Genomic DNA, 18305 nt, shown 5'->3' with positions numbered 1-18305 from the left:
ATGGGAATTAATGTATAAGAGTCCACACCTTGGAGGTCATGTTGCAGTTGTATAAGACGTGTGAGACTGCATTTAGAATATTGTACTCAGTTCTGGGCACCATGTTAAAAGAAAAATATTGTCAAGCTTGAAAGAGTTCAGAAAAAATTTACAAGGATGTTGCCAGGACCAGAGGGTGTGAGCTACAGGGAGAGGATGAGTTGGCTGGGTCTCTATTCCATGGAGTGCAGGAGGATTAGGGGTGATCTTATAGAGGTATACAAAATCATGAAAGGAATAGATCAGATAGATGCACAATCTTTTGCCCAGAGTAGGGGGAATCAAGGACCAGAGGACATAGGTTCAAGGTGAAGAGGAAAAGATTTAATTAGAATCTGAGGGGTAACTTTTTCACACAAAGCGTGATGGGTGTATGGAACAAACTGCCAGAGGAGGTAGTTGAGGCTAGGACTATCCCATAGTTTAAGAAACAGTTAGACAGGTACATGGATAGGACAGGTTTGGAGGGATATGGATCAAGTGCAGGCAAGTAGGACTAGTGTAGCTGGGACATTGTTGGTGGTATAGGCGAGTTGGGCCAAAGGGCCTGTTTCCACACTGTATCATTCTGTGACTCTATGACCTTGAAAAACAGATATAGGTTCAAGGTGTGGACTCTTATACATTGGCGAGATCAAACATAGACTGTGTGATAGTTTTGTTGAACATCTTTGTTCAGTCCACCTGAACCTACCTGATCTCCCGGTTGCCAAACACTTTAATTCCCCTTCCCATTCCCACACTGACCTTTCTGTCCTGGGTCTCGTCCATTGTCAGAGTGAGAAAAAATGCAGATTGGAAGACCATCACCGCATTTCACTTGGGCAGCTTATAACCGCATGGCATGAATATTGATTTCTCTAACTTCAATTAACCGTTGCATCCCCTCACTCTCCATCTCCCCCCACACGTCATATTAGCTTCAATGTCATCTTGTTGAGTTTCATTGTCTGTAACTCATTTTCATCTTCCCCACAGCTAACAATGGCCTGTTTCCTTTATCGTCATTACCTTTTTGCATATCTTTCATTCATTTGTTCTATATCTCTCTATATCGCAGACTATATCTCTCATTCCCCTTTCCCATGACTCTCAGTCTGAAGAATTGTCTCAACCTGAAGCATCACCTATTCCTTTTCTCCAAGATGCTGTCTGGACCGCTGAGTTACTCCAGCTTTTTGTGTCTATCTTATGTTTCTGTCTTTTTGATAGTCCACAAGGCTTCTTCATTGACATTTTTTGAGCACTCAGACTAACCAATTCAACTTGATTATCAAGGCCTATAGCATGAAGGAAGGTAACCTTGACGTGAAGGCAGAACTTTATTTCCATAAAGACATTGCAGTGTTCATTTCCACTAATACTGCCGCAGACCTGTTGTTAACAACCTAGTCAAATTGTTTTTTCTGTCTTTTTGGTTCATTTATTATCTACTATAGTCATCTGATGCCACCAAAGCCATTCTCGAAAGTGAATATTGAAGTCGCCCACAATGGATCGTTACTTTCACTGGTCTCGGAGGTAGAGAATTTCATAGTCATGACTCATGGGAGAAAAATAAATCCTCATCTCAATCTGAAATCAACTTCCTCGTGTTGTGAAACTACACCTCCTAGTATGAGATGTAGGCAAGGCAAGGCAAGGCAACTTTATTTATATAACACATTTCATACACGAGGCAGACTCAAAGTGCTTCACATAAAAACATGTCATACAATAAAATGAAATAATAAAATGAAATAAAATAGAAGAACTAAAAGAAAAGAAAAGCAAAATTAAAAATGCATTATAAAAAGTGCAAAAGTTAGAAGTGCAATGTAGTTAAGATTTAGCTGAAAGCTAAAGTAAACATAAAAGTTTTCAGTCCTGTTTTAAAAGTGGTCACGGTTGAGGCAAGTCTTAAATCTTCAGGAAGTTTATTCCAGCTATTTGTTGCATAGTAACTAAATCCTGCTTTCCCATGTTTTGTATTTACTCTGGGAATCACTAACAGATTGGCTTCAGAATATCTTAGCGGTCTAGAAGGCTTATATAGTGGAAGCATGTCAGTGATATACTTTGGTCCTAAACTATGTAGTGATTTATAGGTGAGCAGCAGGATTTTAAAATCAATTCTCTGACATACAGGGAGTCAATGTAAGGATTTAAGAATTGGTGTAATGTGCTCAAATTTTTTGGTCTTTGTTAGAACTCTAGCAACAGTGTTCTGAACAAGCTGTAGCTGCCTGACAGTTTTTTTCAGAAGACCTGCAAGGAGACCGTTACAATAATCTAGCCTACTAGTAATAAAGGCTTGTCCAAGTTTTTCTAAGTCTTGAGCTGACATGAGTCCTCTTAATCTTGCTACGTTTTTGAGGTGATAGTAGGCCGATTTTGTTACTGATTTGATGTGACTGTCGAAATTTAAATCTGAATCCATAATGACCCCAAGATTTCTGGCTTTGTTTGAAGTTTTCAGGGACAGAGAGTGAAGGTGTTGGGTTACTTTAAGCCTTTCTTTTTTAGCACCAAAAACAATTATCTCCGTTTTGTCCTTATTTAGTTGAAGAAAATTTTGGCACATCCAGTCTTTGACTTGCTCAATGTACTGGCACAACAGATCTATGGGGCGATAGTCATTTGGTGATAGCGCTACATAGATTTGAGTGTCATCGGCATAGCAGTGGTGGTCATATTATTATTTCGCATGATTTGCCCTAGTGGGAGCATGTAGATGTTGAATAAAGAGGGCCCTAAGATCGAACCTTGCGGGACTCCACACAAGTGGTTGGTTCTGATACAAAGTCGCCAATGGAAACAAAATAGTTCCTATCTTGTAGATATGACCTGAACCAACTTAAGACTGTGCCTGAGAGCCCCACCCATTTTTCCAACCTGTCCAAAAGTATTGAGTGATCAACAGTGTCGAATGCAGCACTGAGGTCTAATAGCATTAATATTGAAACTTTGCCAGAGTCTGTGTTAAGACGGATGTCGTTTACAACTTTAATAAGGGCGGTTTCGGTGCTATGAAGAGGTCGAAATCCTGACTGGAAGTTGTCGTAGCAGCCAGTTGAAGCCAGGAAGAGATTAAGTTGCTGGAGGACAACTTTCTCAATGATTTTACTTATGAAAGATAGGTTTGATATTGGTCTATAGTTGTTAATAATAGAGGCATCTAGGCTCCGCTTTTTTAAAAGAGGTTTAATAACTGCAGTTTTCAAGGCTTTTGGGAAATTGCCTGACTGAAGAGAGCTGTTAACTATTTGCAGTACGTCTATTGCTAGGCAGTCAAAAACATTCTTAAAGAAGTTGGTAGGTAAAGCATCAAGGCAGCAGGTGGATGGCCTTAGTTGTGTCACCGTTTCCACAAGAGTTTTAGAGTCTATGACATTAAAGCATGTCATCATTGCCACGTTACCTTTGCCTAAACAGGGTGGTGATCCAACATTTTTGTTTGAAGCGGTGATATTGATGGCACGTCTGATGCCTTCAATTTTATCTGTATAAAATAATGCAAACTCATTGTATTTCTGCGTGGAATAGAGTTCAGGTGGTATTTGTGTTGGGGGGTTGGTCAGTCTGTCAACAGTTGCAAATAGGATTTTTGCCTTATTAGTGTTGTTGTTAATGATATTGGAGAAAAATGTTTCTCTAGCACTTTTTAAGTCTAAATTGTAGGCACGGAGGCTCTCTTTATAGATGTCATGGTGAATATGAAGTTTTGTTTTCCGCCAGATGCGCTCAGCTTTCCGGCATTCTCTTTTCTGGGCTGTTACAAAAGCAGCTTTTCTCCAGGGTGCCATTTGCTTACCAGAAATCGTTTTAACCATAACAGGTGCAATGACATCTATAACTTTCACAATTTTGGAGTTAAAGTTATCTACAAGATCATCAGCAGAACATGGGTTTAGAGGTGGTAACAAGGAGATGGCATTTTTAAAGAGTACATTAGAATGTTCATTTATATACCGTTTTTTGACAGTATTTGATTTTGTCTGTATGTCGGGAATAAAAGATATATTAAAGAAAACACAGAAGTGGTCAGACAATGAAGGATCAGTCACGAAAATATCAGAAACAATGAGACCCTTTGTGATGATCAAGTCCAGGGTGTGCCCCTTACAATGAGTAGCCTCTTTCACATGTTGAGACAGTTCAAATGTGCCTAAAATAGTAAAAAATTATTTTGCACCCTTGTCATTCAAATCATCAGTATGAAAATTAAAATCACCAGTTATAACTAGACAGTCAAAGTCAGTAGAGATGCTAGACAATAATTCTGTAAAATCGAAAAGATTAGCATAATATTTAGGAGGCCTGTAAATAATTAATAGGAGAACTCTGGGGGAACATTTCAATACAGCACAAAGGTATTCGAATGATGGAAAATCACCAAGTGACATCTGTTTCCCCTGAAATACATTTTTAAATATAGCAGCAACCCCTCCACCTCTTTTTCCAGATCTACATACATCAAAAAAGTTATAGTTGGGAGGAGCTGTCTCGATCAGAATGGTTGCACTGTTATTTTGTTCTAGCCATGTTTCAGTTAAAAACATAAAATCCAGTTTAGAGGTGGTAATAAAATCGTTGACTAAAAATGATTTGTTATTAAGAGACCTAACATTAAGCAGACCCATCCTGATGGTATTATTGATAGGCTTTATGGTTGGTTTTGGTTTGGAGGTAATAGGTATTAGGTTTGTTAGGTTAGCAGTGTGTCTAAGTTTCCCTTTGTTTACTCTCTGAGTAGTCACAACAGGAATGCAGAAGGTGCCATAGTTTGACGTAGGCGACCTTGGGTTCAGCTGATTATGCGGAACTTCCTTCGTAATGTGTCTACGGCTGAACCCTTTCTTGTCTCAGTAATATTCAGGACTGCTATCAATACAGGAGGGGGGCCTCTCAGCTTCTACCCTGTCAGTCTATCTCAGAACTTATGTATTTCACTAAGGGTACCACTTATTCTCCTAAGGTAGACAAAAATGCTGGAGAAACTCAGCGGGTGAGGCAGCATCTATGGAGCGAAGCATAGGCCTAACCTGCTCATCCTTTCACATCTCAACCTTCGTCGACTCATGAATCAAGTTGTGAACCTTCTCTGCATGCCCTTCAACACAAGAAAATTATTCTGTAAATATAGAGTCTTAAAATTCTACTGTAATCCAGGCATAGTCTACCAGAACCTTGTAAAAATATTGAAACTTAACTGATTCTATACTCCACATTCTTTTCAATGTAGGTCAGGAGGGATCCTGATCTGAAAGGTCACCTATCCACGTTCATAAAAGCATAGAAACGTAGAAAATAGGTGCAGGAGTAGGCTATTCGGCCCTTCGAGCCTGCACCGCCATTCAATATGATCATGGCTGATCATCCAACTCAGTATCCTGTACCTGCTTTCTCTCCATACCCCCGATACCTTTTGGCCTCAAGGGCCACATCTAACTCCCTCTTAAATATAGCCAATGAACTGGCCTCAACTACCTTCTGTGGCAGAGAATTCCAGAGATTCACCACTCTCTGTGTGAAAAATGTTTTTCTCATCTCAGTCCTAAAAGATTTCCCCCTTATCCTTAAACTGTGACCTCTTGTTCTGGATTTACCAACATCGGGAACAATCTTCCTGCATCTAGCCTGTCCAACCCCTTAAGAATTTTGTAAGTTTCTATAAGACTCAATCTTCTAAATTCTAGCGAATTCATCAGAATTGCTGCCTGACTCAGAGTTATTCCAGCATTTTGTGTCCTTATTTGTAAACCAACATCGGTGGTTCCTTATTTCTACAGGACCAGTATGCCATTAATCTTGCTAATTACTGACACCCTCTGCATTCTCAAAAAAATGGGCTGTATCACAATTTTATGTAATGTGAAGACACATCATTTGCTTATGTGTGTTAAGAAATACAAATGGAAAATGATTAAATTTTGGGTGATTGTTTTTAAACTTTAGTTGCTTTTTTCACACAAATTCCATGAGAGTGAATTTTATTCTGTATCTCAATTTTTGAGTAGTGATTTGTACATTCTATAGGGTGATTTTCTGTAACCCAAATGGCTGTATTGTTGGGAATGCCTGTACTTGTGTACCTGCATGCCGATTTTTTTGTGTCTTGTGCTAGCGTCCTCAGGTTCCATTTTAGTCTCTCTGCATTTTAATTATAATTCGCTCAATCATCCTTTCTTCTAAAGACATAACATATTCTGCTTCATTATACTCCATCTGCAACTTGTTGTGCATTTACTTAACTATCTATATCCCTATGAAATGTCTTTATTTCCACCACACAACTTCACAGCTCATTCATCTTTGTATAATCTTGGTTTCAGGGCACCCTGTCATTACTATAGATATTAAGTAGTCAAGGCACCAGCATTGATCCATGTGACAGCCTACTATTTAGTGATTGCCCAATCGAAACATGACTCAATTCTCCTTTTCTGTTAATTAACCATTCTTCTACCCACGTCAATATACAGGTGACCCCGTGTCACAGGCTGTTGCATCACAGAAAACAATAATCATTGTAATTTTCCATTATGCATAGCCACATGCATCAAGACATGCAAGAAATGTAAAAAAAAAGTCACATAAATTCCTTGGGATCAGGTCTTTATTTCGTTATCTCAGAATTTTTTATAGTGATCTATGAAATCCCCCTAAGGGCATCTTTCCATTACCTCTAATGCAGGGGGTCATGTGTATCACCAGATGTCCCCTAGCCTGTGGGCTATTATTTGGTACAGTACCCTCTTTTATGCAGCATTGTGGATGTCAAATATAGGCTCCCCTTCATCCATCCTCAGAGAACTCCAGAAAATCTATCAATCACAATTAATTCATATTAACATTTTCATTTCTCTTCAGCAAAACCAGCCCGGCATTATTGTCTCTTTGAATGAATGTTTACAACGCAAGAATGAGTTAGATTAACTTCATGGACAGAAGCAGAGGCAGGGGTGGAAGGTTTTTTTTTGGACTAGAGAATTGTGGCTAGAGATGTGCTTCAGGGATTGATGCTGGGGCCTTTGCTGTTTGTGGTTTATATCAATTATTTGGATGAGAGTGCACAAGGCATGATTAGTAAGTTTGTAGATTACACTAAAGTAGGTAGCATTGTACACTATGAAATGGTTATCAAAAATTACATAAGGATCTTGATCAGCTGGGCTAGAGGGCTGAGGAATGGCTAATGGAGTTTATTGCAGATAAGTGTGAGGTGTTGCATTTTGGGAAGCAGGCCAAGACCTTCACAGTGAATGCTGGTGCCCTGGGAAGTGTGGCAGAACAGATGGATCTAGGCCCTGAAAATGATTTATTGGTAGATAGGTGAAGAAGGCTTTTGGTATATTGACCTTCATCAGTCAGGGTATTGATTAAAGAAGTTAGGTGTATAGTGTTCAGATTTGGTCACCCTGCTATAGGAAGGATGTCATTAAGCTGGAAAGATTGCAGAAAAGATTTACGAGGATGTTACCAGGACTCAAGAGCATGAGATATAAGAAATAGTTGGGCATGAGATATAAGAAAAGGTTGGGCAAGCTAGGACTTTATTCCTCGGAGTGCAGTAGGCTAAGGGGTGATCTTATAGAGGAGAATAAAATCATGAGGGGAATAGTTAAGATGAATGTACCGAGGGTGGGAATATCAAGAATCAGAGGGCATACATTTAATGCCAGAGAGAAAAGAATAAGTATCTGGGGGCATCTTTCTCACTCAGAGTGGTGGGTATATGGAATGAGCTGTCAGAGGAGGTAGTTGAGGTAAGTGCTAAAAAACATAATTTAAAAGACACTTGGACAGGTACATGGATAGGAATGTTTAGTGGGATATGTGCCAAATGTATGCAAATGAGACTAGGTTAGATGGGGCATCTTGATCAGCATGGCCTGTTTCCCTGCTGCATAACTTTATAACTAGAGCCAGGATTTTGCCATGTGCCTTTTCATGCCTTTTTGATGATTTCAGGAAGATAATGCCTTTTTCACGATTGAGTGCCTATATCAGCCTTTTTTTGCCATTTTATCGTAACTTACAAGAAAATTTACACCACCGGGGCGAAACCCGGCTGTAAGTGGGTGTTAAGTGGTGATTGGAGAGGGGTGCGTGGGAAAGGGTCCAGTCTTTGCAAACTAGAGTCATGCTTTAAGTAGGTGTGAAGTGGTGATCGGGGAGGAGTAGGTGGGGAAGGGTCCACTCTTTTCAAACTGGAGACCAGCTGTGAGTATGTGTGAAGCGTTGGTTGCGGATGGGGTGTGGGGGTACAAGGGTTACGTTTCTGTTTATCGAACCTGCAGTAGAACTCATTCAGGTCATTGGTCAGCTGACGATTGTCCAAGGCATGGGGGGGGGGGGGTTTCCTCTTGTAGCTTGTGATTTCTTGCAAGCCCTTCCACCCTGAAGAAGAGTCATTTGCTGAGAACTTGCTCCTTAACTTCTCAGAGTACCTTTCCTTGGCAGCTCTGATTCCTCTTCTCAGCTTGTACTTGGCCTGCCTGTAGAGGTCTGCATCGCCGCTCCTGTAGGATCTACCCCTGCAAGCGTCAAAATGCCTAAAGTCAAGTCAATGCCTTGTAAAAAACTAAACGATTTGGTGAGAGTGTACGGGAGTGTTATATTCTCTACAGCCAACTGTGTGCTGTTTTGCAAAGCATGTGAGAAAATTAGAGATGAAGTTGCATGCAAAAAAACATGGATCTCAATAGACGAGACAACTAATGATGTGGGGAGATATGTTGCCAATGTGGTCATTGGTACACTGGAGGCAAGTCAACCGTCAAAGGAGTATTTCTTGACATCGGAAGTATTGGAGAAGTCGAAGAGGTCAACTATTGCTCAGTTGTTTTCATCTTTGCTTGCTGTACTTTGTACTTAAAGTTCCTGGCGATGTAGGTAAAGACATACAAGGAAAACGTGAGAGGGTGATTTTAGCTAACAAAGATCTTGAAGAAATACAAAACAAAGCTAAAGTTCTCAAAGGTAGTTTTAATGCACAAGATATCGACATGAATGTAGAGTTTGTAGCTTGTTTCAGGTATGCGCCAGTGACCTCAGCTGGGGTAGAAAGAAGTTTTTCACAACTGTAGCACGGCATAGTTTAACACCAGATAATTTAAAAAAATGCTGGTAGTTATGTGCAACCAGGCTACTTTGGTCATTTAATGTAGTATACCTTTATAATTATCATTTTAACCATATTTTGGTCATGGAAATAAATGTCTTTTTATGACTTTTTTGTCAATAAATGCCTTTTTGTGCCTTTTTTGTAATTTTATTATGCCTTTTTGCCTGCCTATTTCAGAGATTTTTAGTGCCTAAACATCCTGGCTCTATTTATGACACACCCACTAAAAGTGTTTGTTGGATCCTCACAAAGCTGTTGAAATCCATTGGCAATGAATGGAGGAATGTGAGGCATGGTCAGCACAGAAAAATGCTTTTGTTTTTAATTTTTATGTTGTGGATCAGTGTCAGCAGGCATGTACCCTGCCTCCACATTCCCTGCAATTGCTTCAACCGGTTTCCTAGATTTTACCTTTAGGCTACTTTGTGCAATCCAAGTTAAGCAATATTTTCTTTCTAATCTGAATGATTTATATTAAAATTGAACAGCTTCCCAGGCACTTTTTTTATTAAACTTACATGATCTTAATTCAATCTTATCACAATTTTATTACATCCCAATTTAGCAATAGGAACATATAGCCATCTGGACTATAACTATATTCATCAGGTCCATTAGTACAATGGGCAAGCTGCCAGTGAAGGCCCAACAGTGTGCACAAAATTGTTAATGAGACCCCAGACCAAATCGGAACCAGACTTGGATGTAATGATCGAGATGTATTCTTCCAACCTAGTGCTAGTGGTCATTCACTAAAACCAATTTTCACCCAATGTTAACTGATCTTTATTAACACCTATAGCTTCACAAACTTGCATTTATGGAATATGTACTATGAATGCTGCAAATTGTTCCTTGGATGTTACTGGATAATTATATGATGATCTTCACAGTCTCACATGGATATGATATTGGCAGAAAACTCTTGTGCCAATTGCTGTGGAAAAGGAGTATAAATATTGTATAAGCCTTCAGTGTAACTTGCTAATTGAACTGACATAAGTTATTCTACTTATATGCATACGGTCCACTGGTACCTGAGGATCCCTTATGACTTGATAGAAACAGAGAAAATAGAAGCACGAATAGATCATTCATCCCATCAAGCTTGCTCCACCATCCAATACAATCACAGCTGATCATTCAGATTCTGTCCCCTGTTCCTGCTGTCCCCCATATCCCTTGATATATTTAGGTATTAGAACTGTGTGCAACTCTATCCTGAAAATATTTAATGATTTAGCCTGAACAGCCTTTTAAAGATCCTCCACTTTATGGGAGACTATATTTCTCCCCATCATTATCCCAAATTCATTACGAATATCCTTTTGCTGTGACCCCCTAGTTCTGGACTTTCCCACTTTAAGGAACATCCTTCCAGCAGCTACTCTGTTGAGTCCCATCAAAACTATTAATTTATCTCATCCATCTGAACTCTGCCGAATTGTCTCAATCTCTCTTCACACATCAGTTCTACCATCTTAGACAGTCCTGTGTATCTACGCCAAGCAAAGTATATTACATGGATTGTCCAGTATACAAAGTATACTCCAGGGCTCACCAATGCCTATAATAAAAGCAAATTCTTAGAGCAGCTTGTATTGGAGCCTAACAGGGAGAAGGCAATTCTGGATTTAGTGTTACGTAATGAACCGGATTTGATAAAGGACCTCGAGGTTAATGAGCCATTAGGAGGCAGTGACCATAACATGGTCAGGTTTAATCTACAATTGGAGAGCGAGAAGAGTAGATCGGAGGTGTTGCAGTTGAATAAACAGGGATTATGGGGCTATGAGGGAGGAGCTGGCCAAAGTTGACTGGAAAGATACACCAGCAGGGATGACAGTGGAACAAAAATGGAAGGTGTTTCTAGGAATAATACAGAAGGTGCAGGATCAGTTCATTCCTAGGAGGAAGAAAGATTCCAAGGGGAGAAAGGGACAACCATGGCTGACAATGGATGTCAGGGACAGTATATAAATTATAGCGTAGAAGTACAACGTAGCAAAAATGAGCGGGAAGCAAGAGGTTTGGGTAATGTTTAAAGAACAACAGAAGATAACTAAAAAGATAATATGGGGAGAAAAGATGAGGTACGAAGGTAAGCTAGCCAAGCATATAAAGCAGGATAGTAAAAATAGTTATTTAGGTTGGTGAAGAGGAAAAAATTAGTTAAGACCAAAGGTGGACCATTGAAGACCGAAAAAGGTGAATTTATTATGCGGAAAAAGGAAATGGCAGATGAGTTGAACAGGTACTTTGGATCTGTCTTCACTAAGGAGGACACAAACAATCTTCCTGATATAGTAGTAGCCAGAAGATCTGGGGTGACAGAGGAACTGAAGGAAATCCACATTAGGCAGTAAATGGTGTTGGATAGACTGATGGGACTGAAGGCTGATAAATCCCCAGGGCCTGATGGTCTGCATCCCAGGGTACTTAAGGAAGTGGCTCTAGAAATCGTGGATGCATTGGTGATAATTTTCCAATATTCTATAGACTCAGGATCAGTTCCTGTGGATTGGAGGGTAGCTAATGTTATCCCACTTTTTAAGAAAGGCGGGAGAGAGAAAACAGGGAATTATAGACCAGTTAGCGTGACATCGGTGGTGGGGAAGATGCTGGAGTCAATTATAAAAGATGAGATAGCCGAACATTTGTATAGCAGTAACAGGATCGGTCCGAGTCAGCATGGATTTATGAAGGGGAAATCATGCTTGACTAATCTTCTGGAATTTTTTGAAGATGAACTAGGAAAATGGACAAGGGAGAGCTAGTGGATGTAGTGTGCCTGGACTTTCAGAAAGCATTTGATAAGGTCCCACATAGGAGATTAGTGGGCAAAATTAGGGCACATGTATTGGGGGTAGAGTGCTGACATGGATAGAGAAGTGGTTGGCAGACAGGAAACAGAGTGTAGGGATTTACGGGTCCCGTCAGAATGGCAGGCAGTCACTAGTGGGGGTGCAAGGCTCGGTGCTGGGACCGCAGCTATTTACAATATACATCAATGATTTGGATGAAGGGATTCAAAGTAACATTAGCAAATTTGCAGATGACACAAAGCTGGGTGGCAGTGTGAACTGTGAGGAGGATGCTATGAGAATGCAGGGTGACTTGGACAGGTTGGGGGAGTGGGCAGATGCATGGCAGATGCATTTTAATGTGGATAAATGTGAGGTTATCCACTTTGGTATAAAAAACAGGAAGGCTGATTACTAGAGCCAGGATTTTGCCATAAATGCCATAAGTGCCTTTTCATGCCTTTTTTGATTTCACCAGGATAATGCCTTTTTCACGATCAGGTGCCTAAATCAGCCTTTTTTTGCCGTTTTGCTAAAAGGATGTGCTATTTTCTCTAGTTGTACCGTGATTACAATGAAGTTTTCTATGTTAACACGTTAATATTAATGTTTTTATTAACGTGTTAACATAGTATAACTTACAAGAAAATTTCCACCACTAGGCGAAACTGGGGGCGCCAGCGTCGGTCGTTCATTCGTTCATGTCGCTGCCCGCTGTGTCTGTTTTCTCCAAGATCTATTTAAGAAAGAACTGCAGATGCTGGAAAAATTGAAGGTAGACAAAAAATGCTGGAGAAACTCAGTCGGTGAGTCAGGCAGAGAAGGGATAAGCGACATTTTGGGTCGAGACCCTTTTTCAGACTGATGTGGGGGGGAGGGGGGGGGGGAAAGAAAGGAAGCGGCGGTTACAGTAGGACTAGAAAGAGAGCTGGGAAGGGGGAGGGGGAGGAGGGAGAAGACAAGGGCTATCTAAAATAGAGAAGTCAATGTCGATACCACTGGTGTGTAGACTACCCAAGCGAAATACCCAAGTTTGTCTCCTCACTACGTGAGACTGCTGGCTCCAGTCACAAATCTGAGTTTTCGAGTGATCATTGATGATGGAATTCCACTGTGGAAATTGGAAAATAAATCTCTCAGAGGTTTTTTAGAGAAATACACAGGAACCTATACCAAGCGAGTCATCATTACGGAAAAATTATGTTGATAGCAATTTCAACATAGTTGTGCAGAAAATTAGAGTTGAAGTTGCATGCAACAACATGTGGATCTCAATAGACAAGACAACCGATGCTGTGAGGAGATATGTTCCCAATGTGGTCATCGGCACACTGGAGGCAGGTCAACCATCAAAGAAGTATTTGTTGACATTGGAAGTATTGGAGAAGTCAAACAGCTCCACTATTGCTCAGTTGTTTATATCTTCACTTGCTGTACTTGGGCAAGAGGGTATAAAACATGAGAATGTTCTTGTTTGTTACCGATGCAGCTCCGTACATGAAAAAAGCTACTCGTGCTCTTAAAATTTGATTCCCCAAAATGTTGCATTTGACATGCTTAGCTCAAGGACTTCATAGAATTGCCAAGTACATAAGTAGCTTGTTTGCAAATGTCGATCGCCTAGTTTCCAATTTGAGGAAGAAAATCTTCCTCAAAGCACTGCAGTTGTTCAAGGAAATGGCACCCGAGATTCCGCTAACTCCTCAGCCCGTTTTGATTAGGGTGGGGTACATGACTCTCTGCTGTACTCTACTATGCTGCAAATTTTGAAAAGATAAAATAAATCGTCAACTGTTTGGAAGAAGAATGTGCTCCAGTCAGGATCGTCAGTGAAATCATGCAGAAAAAGTCCCTCCACCGAGATCTTCCAATTTGCTTCCAATTTTGCAAATTTCCCACAAACTATCAATTCCCTTGAGAAATGTGGTGAATCATTAGTGAATAACTTGCAGGTTTTTCAACAAAATAACTAACGATATTCGTAAAATTCCTGCCGATGTAGGTAAAGACATGCAAGGAAAATGTGAGAGAGTGATTTTTGCTAACAAAGATCTTGAAGGAATACAAAACATAGCTAAAATTCTCAAAGGTAGTTGTAATGCACAAGATATTGACATGAATATAGAGTCTGTAGCTTGTTTTGGGTATGCACCAGTGACCTCAGCTGAGGTAGAAATAGGTTTTTCACAACTGAAGCATATCCTGTCTGACAGACGGCATAGTTTAACATCAGATAATTTGAAAAAAATGCTAGTAATTAAATGCAACCAGGCAACTTTGGTCATTTAATGTAATATACTGTAATATTATAATTTTTGTAACCATATTTTGGTGGTGGAAATACATGCCTTTTTATGCCTTTTTTGACAATAAATGCGTTTTTGTGCCTTTTTTGTAATTTTATTATGCCTTTTTGCCTGCCTATTTCAGAGTTTTTTAGTGCCTAAACGTCCTGGCTCTACTGATTACTATCTAAATGGCGTCAAGTTGGGAAAAGGGGAAGTACAACGGGATCTGGGGTCCTTGTACATCAGTCTTTGAAAGTAAGCAGGAAAGTACACAAAAATGCTGGAAAAACTCAGCGGGTGCAGCAGCATCTATGGAGCGAAGGAAATAGGCGACGTTTCGGGCTGAAACCCTTCTTCAGACTGATGGGGGGTGGGGGGGAGAAGGAAGGAAAAAGGGAGGAGGAGGAGCCCGAGGGCGGGGGGATGGGAGGAGACAGCTCAAGGGTTAAGGAAGGGGAGGAGACAGCAAGGGCTAGCAATATTTGGAGAATTGGGAATGGAGCAGCTGGACTTGTACACTCTGGAGTTTAGAAGGATGAGTGGGTATCTCATTGAAACATATAAGATTGTTTGAAAGTAAGCATGCAGGTACAGCAGGCAGTGAAGAAAGCGAATGGCACGTTGGCCCTTATAACAAGAGGAATCGAATATAGAAGCAAAGAGGTCCTTCTGCAGTTGTACAGAGCCCTAGTGAGACCACACCTGGAGTATTGTGTGCAGTTTTGGTCCCCTAATTTGAGGAAGGACATTCTTGCTATTGAGGGAGTACAGCCTAGGTTTACAAGGTTAATTCCTGGGATGGCGGGACTGTCATATGCTGAGAGAATGGAGCAGCTGGACTTGTACACTCTGGAGTTTAGAAGGATGAGTGGGGATCTCATTGAAACATATAAGATTGTTTAGGGCTTGGACACGCTAGAGGCACGAAACATGTTCCCGATGTTGGGGGAGACCAGAACCAGGGGCCACAGTTTAAGAATAAGGAGTAAGCCATTTAGATCGGAGCCGAGGAAACACTTTTTCTCACAGAGAGTGGTGAGTCTATGGAATTCTCTGCCTCAGAGGGCGATGGAGGCTGGTTCTCTGGATGCTTTCAAGAGAGAGCTAGATAGGGCTCTTAAATATAGTGGAGTCAGGAGGATATGGGGAGAAGGCAGGAATGGGGTACTGATTGGGGATGATCAGCCATGATCACATTGAATGGTGGTGTTGGCTCAAAGGGCTGAATGGCCTACTCCTGCACCTATTGTCTATTGTCAGATGCCAATATATCTTAATTATATATTGCATGTTGCATGAATTCCTCTTAATTTATACAGAAATGGACCAATTTCTTAAAACATATCGTGAATAACAAAATGGAAAATGTTCTCTATCTAATCATAATTGTTTTCTTCCTTTCTTTCTTCAGTGATCCCAACAAGCCAGTGCCACAGGACACTAAGTTCATCCACACAAAGGCAAACCGCTTTGAAGAAGTGGCCTGGTCCAAGTACAACCCACAGGATCAGCTTTACCTCCACATTGGTCTGAAGCCGCGCGTGCGGGAACACTACCGAGCTACCAAGGTGGCATTTTGGAAGCATTTGGTCCCTCACCTCTACAACCTGCACGATATGTTCCAGTACACCTCCACCACCACCAAGGTGCCTCAGCCCAACACCACTCCCATCTCCTATGCCACGAGACATCCCAACAGTAAGGCTTGGCCCTTCACCACCAAGCGGCCAGGTTCCGGCTTGAGTCCAGCTTTCAACTCTAATGAGCAGCAGAAGGAGAACTGGGATTCGGAGCAAGATGGTGGCTCTCTGTTGATTGAGAATCCCCGGGACTACTCTACTGAATTAAGCGTCACCATTGCCGTGGGAGCCTCACTGCTTTTCCTCAACGTTCTAGCCTTTGCTGCTCTGTACTACCGCAAGGACAAACGCCGCAATGACCCCCACCAGCAACCGAGCCCGCAGCACAACACCAGCAATGACATGGCGCATTCACAGGAGGAAGAGATCATGTCGCTGCAAGTCAACCAAACCCACCACGAGTGTGAGAATATCCAGGCTCCCGAGTCCGGGCGTCTTCCTTCACTGCCCGACTACACCCTGACTCTCCGCCGCTCTCCTGATGATATCCCCCTCATGACCCCCAATACTATCACCATGATCCCCAATTCCTTGGTGGGTATGCAGTCTTTGCATCCGTACAACACCTTTGCTGCTGGTTTTAACAGCACAGGGCTGCCTCATTCACATTCCACCACTCGGGTATAGTCCTGGGCAATAACCTTCCAGGAGGCGGGAGTGAATGAGCCGCCGAGTTGGAGAACCCTTCCACAAAGACTACTCCAGCCTGTTGGATTTTAACAACCATCTGATGAATACGGGCACTGCACCATCCTTAACAAGAAGGCTCTCTCCCTGGGAACTTCAAAAGACATACATTCACGCCGGGCCTTCTTGTTTGAACAGACAACTTGACATTTTATATTAAAAAAACAATCAAATTAAGAAAAAGTTTCAAAAAAAATACAAAAATGAGGGAAAGTGAAAATGCTTTTGTTACCAGTGTTGGGAAAGCAGCGGCAGACCTTTATCTCATTGTTCACATGCCTTAGACACACAGGCTGCTATGCTCCATGCATTTTTTAATCACTTTTAGAGCAGCATAGAATAAATTCGCGCCAAGGGGATTGAAGGAAATGTGCACATGCAAAAACTGAAAACAAATGTCACCTGGATTCTCCATGGAGGGGAGGGGGAGTTTCCCTCGACGACTGCCATAACTCCGGTGAAATCGTGGAAACACTGGATAGTTGCAGTGATAGATTGGGAGAGGCTCCTGGAGAAATCCCAGTGTGCTTTGTTCTTCATTAAACATTATGCACTGCCGAGAGCAGAGGGAGAGATCATCTCCTCAGCTTTGATTATTGTTTTGAGTTAATTTCTTTTTGCTTGGACTCTGGGGTGGATCTGGATCTGGGACCAGCACCTTCCTGCAATGAATGCCCTGCCGTACTATAGGCCACTCTCAATGGCCGAGAAATTCAAAGGGACACCTAAATCACGAGTGCAACAATTTTAGTTCTCTAGAAGCTGCCAGTGAAGCTGTTTGTTTACTGCCATTGCATTTAACCTGACAACCAGGGAAGCATTTTGCCCACCCATTACCCCTCCATTTGCCCTCATCGTATGATGAGCCTAAGCTCACTTATTGGGGAAGCACTTTGTACTTTTGTGGCTTGACATAAATCTAACAAACTTTTTACAGATCTGTTTAATTTTCTTTGGGCTGCGTGGAGAATCTTCAAGTAAATCAAATAATACAGCTTTAGATAGTGTGCACCCCTTAATTTTTTTATACACCGTGAATTGTGACACGTGCCAAATTAGAACCAGCAAATTTTTGGTGGTAGTGGGTGAGGGAAGGGGGGGCGGGAGGGAGAGGGATTGTTTTTAACTGTGTCTGTTTTGTATTTTGGTATAAGCAATCTGTTGCTGTATGTTACTTCGTGTAAAATCTAGTTTGCAATGGAGAGGGTGCCAAGGGATTTAGTGCCACAGATATACTCTGTGTCCCAATACTTTGCAAGAAGATTCAGATTCCAATCCAATTCTTGATCCAAACTATTGAGGACAACGTTGCCAATGGAATATTATCTTCAACTCCACATCAAGCATCTCTCATGACGGCCAGACTCCAAACAAGTCTAAGACAATACACTTGGGAATTTCAAATGGATTCATTGCATAGTGCCAATCCTTCACCTTATCAAGCAGTCACACATGTTCTGCATTGGGTTCCTGGTCCAGGTTTTATAATGAGTTTGAAGCCAAGTTTATATTGTGAATGTGCGTTTAGTATGATTTAATTGCAAGCTTTCAGGGTGGAAATTGGTCCTAATTGTACAGTTTTATGGGTGGAAAAACAGGTACAATGAGGACCAATTGCACTCTTTTCTAAGGGCAATCTTCAATACCCCTCGGATTCCTAATGGATTTTGGACTACATTTTCAGTTGTGATTTCTCTAACATCTTCAGTAGCTCCTGCAGTTATTAAGCATCTTTCAT

The 18305-nt window shown here is 41.2% G+C and overlaps 1 protein-coding gene across 5 annotated transcripts in view; it reads left to right on the top strand.

Moving 5' to 3' along the window:
• The window catches only part of nlgn3 (neuroligin 3), a 236054-nt gene extending 219310 nt beyond the window's left edge, over nucleotides 1-16744 (top strand). For all 5 annotated transcript variants that reach the window (XM_033030639.1, XM_033030636.1, XM_033030638.1 and 2 more), the window contains one exon: nucleotides 15652-16744. In XM_033030639.1, the coding sequence (XP_032886530.1) occupies nucleotides 15652-16507 (856 nt within the window). In that variant the 3' untranslated portion in view covers nucleotides 16508-16744. The remainder of the gene's footprint in view (nucleotides 1-15651) is intronic.
• The last annotated feature ends 1561 nt before the right edge of the window (nucleotides 16745-18305 follow it).

This window comes from Amblyraja radiata, chromosome 12 (genome assembly GCF_010909765.2).
Source record: "Amblyraja radiata isolate CabotCenter1 chromosome 12, sAmbRad1.1.pri, whole genome shotgun sequence".
Taxonomy (NCBI): domain Eukaryota; kingdom Metazoa; phylum Chordata; class Chondrichthyes; order Rajiformes; family Rajidae; genus Amblyraja; species Amblyraja radiata.
The sequence above is the reverse complement of the archived record's forward strand: the minus strand, read 5'-3'. Positions and strand labels throughout refer to the sequence as shown.